Source organism: Belonocnema kinseyi, chromosome 9 (assembly GCF_010883055.1).
Source record: "Belonocnema kinseyi isolate 2016_QV_RU_SX_M_011 chromosome 9, B_treatae_v1, whole genome shotgun sequence".
Classification (NCBI taxonomy): domain Eukaryota; kingdom Metazoa; phylum Arthropoda; class Insecta; order Hymenoptera; family Cynipidae; genus Belonocnema; species Belonocnema kinseyi.
The window spans coordinates 132,341,376-132,350,350 of NC_046665.1; the positions used below are offsets into that span (position 1 = coordinate 132,341,376).

An 8,975-nucleotide genomic window follows, 5' to 3' on the forward strand; every position below is an offset into this window, starting at 1 on the left:
CATTCTTTTTTCTTTATTTTAAAATTCGTTTTTTTGGTATAAATTAATCTTCTTGATTAAAAATTGATCATTTTGGCCAAAAAATAAATTATTCTGATTAAAGCTTTATCATTTCATTTAAAACAGCATTGTTTATTTGAATATGTAAATATTTTTCCGAAAATCAGTTTTTTTTAAACTGAAAATCTAACTTATTCCGAATGAAAATTCATCTGTTCGGATAAATTTTTGAACCTAAAATTACATTTTTTAAGGTTCTGATTGAAAAAAAAAATTTTTGCAAGAATGAATTTCTTTTCTTTGAAATTTATTATTTTTTTTTTTAGAAAAAAATCAACTATTTGAATAAAAATTGGTCTTATTAAATTAAAAAATCAACAATTTCGTGAAAAATTCATGTCTTTTTTGGTAGAAAATACATCTTTTTATTTGAAAATTAATCTCCTTTATCAAATATGAAGCATTCCAGTTATTTATGATTTTAATTGAAAATTCATCTTTTTGGTTTAAAGTTGAACTGTTCCAGTTGAAGATTCATAATTTTATTTGAAAATTCATCACTTTGGTAAACAATCAAACATTTTAAGATATTTTCAAATATTCTTTGCAATTTTATTTGGGATTCGTCCTGAATTCTTTTAAATTCTTCTAAATTCATTCAATTTTACTAATTTCAATGGAGTTTAAAACTTTTTTTAAAATTCATCTTGAAGTTTTTAAAACTTTCCTTAAAATCTTAGGCAGTTCATCAAATTCTTTTGAATGCCCTCTTAATTTTTCTGATCTGATTTCAAACTTACTGAATTCAATGCATTTTTTTCGTATTTTGAAGGATTTTCAATTCACTTAATACTTTTTAACTTCAGTTTGGTTTTTTTATGAATTTTATCGAATTCTTCTCATTTTCCTTGAATTATTCTAATTTCACTCAAATTTTACTGAAATAAATAGATTTTTTCGATTTTTCAAGACAAGCTTTTTAATTTATTTAAATTCTTTTAAATTGTTTGGTAGTCATTAGTTACACTTTTTTTAAAATTTATCCTGAATTCTTTCAAATTCTTTGGAATTTTTTTGAATTTTTTAAATGTACCTTAATTCCTCTAAATTTAATTAATTCTGCTCCAGTCAATGGTTTTTATTTATTTTTTAATATTTTTAAAATGTTTAAAATTCACTTAAATTTATTTTTAAATGCAGCTTCATTTTCTATGAATTTCTACGAATTCTTCTCATTTCCCTTAAATTCTTCTAAATTGACTCAAATGATGCGGAAATATAATGGATAAAAAAAAATCCAATTCATTGAAATTCTTTTGAATTTTTGATCATCATTAGTCACTTTTTTAGTTAGAAATTAGTAGGATTTCAAAGATTTGTAGTGATATCCAGTTTTTTGGAATTCACCCTGAATCCCTTTAAATTCTCTGGAATTTTTTTAATTCACTTCTAAATTCTACTTATTTCAATAGATTTTTTTTATGTTTAAAAGTTTCTATTTAATTATTTCGGAAGTCTTTCATTTCATCAAATTCCTTTGAATCTCCGTGAATTTTCCTAAACTCATTTTAAAGTTACTAAATTGAATTAAGTTTTTTTCACATTCTTAAATTTTTTTTAATTTATATGAACTTTTTCCATTTATCTTGAATTTTCATGAATTTCATCGAATTCTTCTCGCATCCCTTAAATTCCTTTAAATTCATTCCAATTTCTTGTAAACAATCGATTTATTTTTTAAATTTAGTCCAGTCCATTTGAATTCTTTTGAATTCACTTAAAATCGGGAAGATTTTAAGTGAATTTTATTAATTTTTCATAGCTTTTTCAAATGTTTAGGAAAAATGCAAATCATTTTTTAAATTATTCAGAAGGTTTTTTTTTAATTAAAAAATATTAAAAAGTTTAAAAGATTTCAATAAACTCAAAACAAAACATGGCTTTTTGGAGATTTCTGAATAAAATTTGTAAATTTGTTTTAAACTGACTAAAATTTTGCATAAAATTTTGTAAACTCTTGTAAAACAAAAAATTTTTTCTTCAAAATTAAGAAAATTAAAAATAATTAGTAATTCGAAATTTTTATTTTGCATTAAAAACTTTATTTTTCACTTTGATTTTTTAGGCATTTCATCAAATTCGTTTTAATCTCCGTGAATATTTCTAAACTCATTTTAAGTTTACTAAATTTATGGAAAACAACCGATTTTTTTCTGATTCTTCAAATTTATTCCAGCCCAGGTTCACGTTCCAAAAATAATTGAGGGCTCCTCGAGGACAAATAAATTGTATATAAGATTCTAGTTGAACTACTTTCAATTAGAAATTAAATTATCTATAAGTTATGTATATGAATAAAGTTTAATTTTCTGGTATAAACTTGGAATTTTCTCTTAAACCTATATAAGTGATTTTTTTTACAGTTTTGCGCACGTATCTGACGGGCCGGCAAATCGGGAAAAACCAGTACATTTTATTTTACCGGTGGAAACACAAAATTTTATTTAGGAACCGGATAATTTTAATTTTAAGTGTTACGAAAGTTTTTAAGTATATATTTTCGATTATTATTTGTCACTTCAATATGTGATTAAAGATAAGTATGGCATGTGCAAATAAATATTTTCTTTAATTCTGAACAAAAAAATGCAAGAGTTGATATTTCAATAAAAAAATATTTTCAATTTAAACCAAAAACAGTCGAATTCGGCCAAAAAATACTAATTAAAAAATATATATACAAAAACAGATTAATTTTCTACAAAAAAAAGAAAGAAAAAAACTCTCAGTCATTTCTTAGCTTTTGCCTGCTTCGCAAAAATTTTCCACGGTCATTTTATTTGAAACAATTTGAATTCTCTAAAGGTAAAAAATTTTCATTTAAAGAAATTACTTTCCAGTTTTTCTTACGTAGTTTTGAATTTTAAAAACATAATACATACAAATACATACATTCCCAAACTAAATATTTAGAGTTCTAACTGAAAAGGTTACATTTTCTATTAAAAGAAAACAATTTTCTTTAATTGTTAAATATTCAACTAAAAAAATTAATTCTCATTCAAAAATGGAATAGTGAAATTTTCAGATAAAAAAATTTAATCTCAAAGAATTTGTAAAATTTGCAACAAAAGAAGTAAGTTTTCTACTGAAAAAGAAAAAATCTTCCACAAAAAAATTTCAGATTTTTCAATAGAATACTTGAATTTTCAGGGATATAAATGAATTTCCAACTACAGTAATAAATCTTCAACCAAAAATATTACTAAAAAGTGTGAAAGTTTTTATTTCACTTTTTATTTATAACTAGCCTGGTCGACACAAATAACACGTACTACTTTTTCAAAAATACTACTTTTTAACAAAACCAAACAAAAAAGATTTTAATATTAAATTTTAAAAAAATCAGTTGAATTTAAGCAAAAAAAAAACAAATCTTCAATGAAATAATCAAATTTTAAGTTTAAAAAAAATTATGGAAAGAAGTGAATTTGCAACTAAAAAAAATGTGTAAACAAAAATTAATTAGTTCTATTTTTAGTGAAAAAAAATATAATTTTGAACCAAAAAAAGATGATTCAAACAAAATTCTTAAATTTTCAACCAAAAATGATAAATTTTTAAACAAGAAGTAAAGATTAATTTTAAAAGATTAATTTTTAACAACAAAAAAATATATTTTTTCAACAAAGTATTTAAATTAACCAACGAAATGATTTTTTAACCAAAATAAATGAATTTGCAAACAATAAAAGTAATTTTCTAATAAAATTCAATTTGATAAAATATAATTCAATTTTCAATTAAAAAGATCAATTTTCAAGAAAAAAACAATATTTTACATAATTAGTCAAATTTTCAACCGAAAAACGATTTTTCGACTGAAGCAATGTTTGAAGAAAATTTGAAATTGATTCAAAGCGTTGAATTATGAATTCTCGTGGGAAATCAATTATTGTTCATTTTTAATGCTCGAACTGCAGTTCAATTAAAAAAATTCATTTTTTTGGTTTGAAAATTTTTTTTTTCGTTGAACATTCAACTATTTTCGTAAAATAAATGCAAATATTTGATTCATAGGAAAATTATGATTTTTACTTTGAAAATCCACTAATTGATTAAGCATTAACTTTTTGGTTGAAAATTCGGATTTTTAGATTGAAAAATTAAATTTTTTGTAGAAATATCATCTCTAACGTTTAAAAATTGAACAATTCAGTTACATTTTTTTACTTTCTGGAGTGAAAAATCGGGTTTGGTTGAAAAATGAACTGTTTTGTGATAATTTGTCTTTTTCGATGAATTAAATTACCTTTGGTTTAAAATTAAATGACCTTTTTTGTTTGAAATATCAACTATTACATTTTTTTATAATACAGCTTTTTTGGTTAAAAATTTAACTACTTGGTTACAAGATGACATATTTTGTTAATTCTTTCTTCTTTTTGTCATAGATTCATTATTTCAGTTAAAATTTCATCTTTTTGGTTGAAAATGTACTTATTTTCTCGAAAATTCGACTTTTTTTTGTTAAATTCAATTGTTTTTTATTTAAAATTAAAGATTTTATTATTCATTTATATATAAATTTAATTTAAAATGTAAAATTATGCACCTTAATGAAATTTAATTTAAAATTGTTTTAGTTTCCATGTTAAGAGATTATAAAGCAACATTTTATAATTTTGCGAGATTACAAAAGTTTAGAAAAAAGTTCGAATTAGTTTAAAAAATATTTAGAAGTTTTGAAAAGATATAAATATAATTTTATTGGTAAAAAGCTGTTAACAAATTTAGAACAAAACGTACATTTTTGAAGATTTAAAACAAAAAATTAGGAAGCTTTTTAAGAATTTTGATAAGTTTCAAAAAGGTAAAAAAAAAATTATAAGATTTCTCGGATGATTTATACTTATTTTTTAATTTGCAAAATTTATCTTAAAAGAAAGTTTAAAAAGCTTTTTGAAATATTCCAAAACAATTCCACCATTGTCAAGAAAAATCTGGAAGATTTTAAGTGAATTTTATTAATTTTTCATAGCTTTTTCAAATATTTCGTAAAAATTAAAATCAGTTTAAAAAATATTCAGAATTTTTTAAAAAAATTCAAAAATATTAAAAATGTTTAAAGACTTCAATAAACTCAAAACAAAACGTAGCTTTTTGGAGATTTCTGAATTAAATTTGTACATTTTTTTTTAAACTGACCCAAAATTTGCCTAAAATTGTGTAAAATCTTGTAAAATAAAAATTTTGTTCTTAAAAATTAAGAAAATTTTTAAAAAATTATTCGAAAGTTTTATTTTGCATTATAAATTATTTTTCCCTTCAAATTATATTTTTTCTGAAGCTTTGTCTTTATAGACTGAAAAATATTTTTGGTGGTAGTTCAACTATTTTGTTGAAAATCCATCTCTTTTGAAGAATTTAACCCTTTTTATTTAAAATCAAAATATACTTTAGTTTTAATAAGAACTATTATATTTTTCTTTGAAAATTTGCAAATTTTATGTTGAAAATTCAACTTCTGGGTTCAAAGATAAACTGCTTTGTTGAAAATTCACTTGTTTGGTTGAAAATTCTTTCTTTTTCGTTAAAATTGGTCTTTTTTGTTGAAAATTCAACTTCTAGGTAAAAATTTAAACTACTTTGTTTAAAAGTCCATTTTTGGGGGTTGAAAATTCATAATTTCAGTTGAACATTTAACAATTTGGTTTGAAAATTAACTTTTGGGTTGAAAATCAATATTTTCCGGTTAAAACATATAATAACATTGTTTTGTGCAAAATTCGTCTCTTTTAAAAAATAATTCGTCTTTTTTATTAAGAATACAAATGATGGAGATTGATTTTCTTTTCGGTTGAGGATTCAACTATTTTGATGAAATTTCCTCTATTTGGATTAAGTCAATTCTATTTGATTTTACATTAAAATATTTCTTAGTTGGTTAACAAATATTGCGTTAAAACTTGAACTACTTTTTAAAAAAATAATTTTTATAGTTAATGATTCATAATTTGAGTTGAAAATTCGTCTTTTTTAATAGGAAGTTCATCTGTTTGGTTGAATATTTAACAATTTGATTGAAAAATTAACTTTTTGTTGAAAATTAATATTTTGCGGTCAAAAAATTTAATTTTTTTATAGAAAATTGGTCTCTTTTGGGTGAATTCAGCTGTTTTTATTTAAAATAAAGATCTTTTTATGACACATGCATTATTTCAGCCCTTTTCGAAGCCTATGAAGCGGAGCTTCTTACTCCCTAGGGAGTGAAAAGTGACGTCAGAGGTTATTTTGAGGTAATTTATGAAAAGTTACTATATATAACTGGTCACATTACCATAAAACACCGAAAATTTCCATAAATTTCTAGAAATTTATAAACATTTCCAAATAGAATTTTGGGTAATTTGCCCATAAATTACCTGTAATCTTACCAAAAATTTCATAAATTCCTGGAAATTAAAAAAAAAGGTTTAACATTGAATGCTGGGTAATTTATCTCAATTTAACATACATTACCTATAATATTACCATAAATTACCAAAAATGTCATAAATTTCTGGACATTTCTAAAAATATTAAAATTGAATTTTGCATAATTTATGGTAAGTTACCATATTTACCTGTAAAATTACCATAAATTACCGAAAATTTCCATGAATTTTCGCAAGTTTATACACACTTCTAAATTTAATTTTAGGCATTTTATCTTAAGCTGTCATAAATTTGCCGTAACATTACTATAAATTACCAAACATTTAATAAATTCCCGGAAATTTATGAAAATGCTTAAAATTGAATTTTGGGCGATTTATAGTAAGTTACCATATTTACCTGTAAAATTACCATAAATTACTGGAAGTTTCCGCAAATTTATAAACGTTTCTAGATATAATCTTAGGTATTTTATCTTAAGTTACCATACATTTTCGTTAATATTACTATAAATAAAATTTTTCATTGAGAATTCATATTTTTTTGAAAATTCAGCTATTTGGTTGAAGATGAACTTTTTTCTTGAAATTTTCCAAAATCTTTTGCAATTTTCTCCAGAATTTTAGGAAGAATATATTTATATAACCTAGACCCTAAATATAAAATATAAAATTAGTTTTGCCCCCAAACCGATTATTGACATCAGTTTAAAAAAATAGAAATAAATAATGAGAATAAACTCTGTTTGATTGATCATATTTTAATAATAAACTAGAACCCCGATTCCTTAATTCCCGGTTTTCTAATTGCTAGAATTGCTGGCCCACGTATTTTTTCAGTTCAAGGTGTTAGGGACAGTTGCGACACTTGCCTCGGAAGGGCCGCAGTGCGCGAGTACTCACTCAAGTATATTGCGCAGTATTGTGACACTCTTACTAAATCGCAATTCTGGCGTATTGTTATCGTATATTAAATATTTTATTGTTTTATATATTGTATTATATTATTATTTTGGATATTTAAATTTGTGTACAGATAATGGCTCAGAATCCGACAAACGCACTATTATGTGTCGGAAATTCGAAAGGTGTTGTTTCAATGTGGTCTCCAAATTCAAAACAGCCTTTGGCTAAAATGCTGTGCCACCACACAGCGATTAACGCTCTTGCTATTCATCCTTATGGAACTTATATGGCGACTAGTGGTCCCGATTACAAAGTCAAAATCTGGGATCTCAGACAATTGGCCGGACCCTTGCAAACTGTCGGCATAAGATCTCCTGCTAATTATTTATCTTATAGTCAAAAAGGACTATTGGCCATTGGAATGGGAAATGTCGTCGAAGTTTTCAAGTAATTCACATTTTTTAATCTACTTTTCCTCTAATTTTATCTTCTAAATTTCACCAGTTTATTCACACGTTTTTTTTAACGATGCAACTATTTTTTCATATTTACACAAAATATCCTATACTCGTCATTAACAAAAAACAATTTTTTACGTTTTAGTTATAATAATATTTTTATGATTTTTATATTTGCAAATTTTAAAGCTTAAGAATATTATGTTATACATGGCAATAATTTTTTATAATAATATTATATTCATGTTTGATATTTTAAAATTATTAACAAAATTAAAATTAAATATAGTTTTAATACATTTTTAATTGGTTAATTCAATGTTACAGGAATAATTATTTAAAGTTTATCTAAAAATCTCTTTTTTTTTAAATAATATAAAAGATTATTAAATTAATAGATATATTGCGAAATCATTAACTTTAATTATTATTTTATTATTATTATTATTATTTATTTTATGTAAAAACATTTCTGTGGCGAAATGTTGTCACAGGCTTATACTGCCCAATATGTCGAAGGCATTTTTGGTTAGAGTTGGTTTTTATTTGATCATTTTGCACGGGGCTGTCCCGGTATATATCAACAGTCTCGGACGCATTTTTATAATGCAATCAAGTTATCTGATGTGAGCAGTCTGCCCAGACATATTGGACAAAGCCTGGTTTTTACCCCATCATTGACGGACTGGGTTGCAGTCAAGTACACGATGGGGGGACCTACAGCTTAAGGTGGGTTCCGAACCACCAGAACCTCGGTAAAGGTACATTGAAAAATTTCCAGAGGTACCGGCTAAGGGATCGAACCCCGGACCTCTGAGGTGAAGTCCATTAAGCCATTTCCCTTTCGGGGTAGGCGTGACTAACTCGGCAGGGGAAAGGAGAAGTGTGTGGAAGGGATAGAGATTTTTCAGATTGATCCAGAATTCTCGTGCTATTTAAGTAAATAACACGGTCGTTCCCCAACACTGCTCCGACCCAGGTTGCTGATCAATCTCTTTAGCAATCACCCCAAGCGAAGAACCTCACGAAGTCGTTATGTAAGGTTCCCCACTTTGGTCCATTAATAGCTAATGTCTTTGTTTCAGGCGTCATTCACTCTACTGACACTCTTTTTATTAACTATTTGCCGCCATACTTTCCTGTCCTGTCATACTTCTCTAGCTTCTTTTATGTC

General features: G+C 24.7%; 1 protein-coding gene across 2 annotated transcripts in view; it reads left to right on the forward strand.

Annotated features, from left to right (window-relative positions):
- The window catches only part of LOC117179884 (WD repeat-containing protein 46), a 55,516-nt gene that overhangs the window by 34,093 nt on the left and 12,448 nt on the right, over positions 1–8,975 (forward strand). For both annotated transcript variants that reach the window (XM_033372070.1, XM_033372071.1), the window contains one exon: positions 7,474–7,790. In XM_033372070.1, the coding sequence (XP_033227961.1) occupies positions 7,474–7,790 (317 nt within the window). The remainder of the gene's footprint in view (positions 1–7,473; positions 7,791–8,975) is intronic.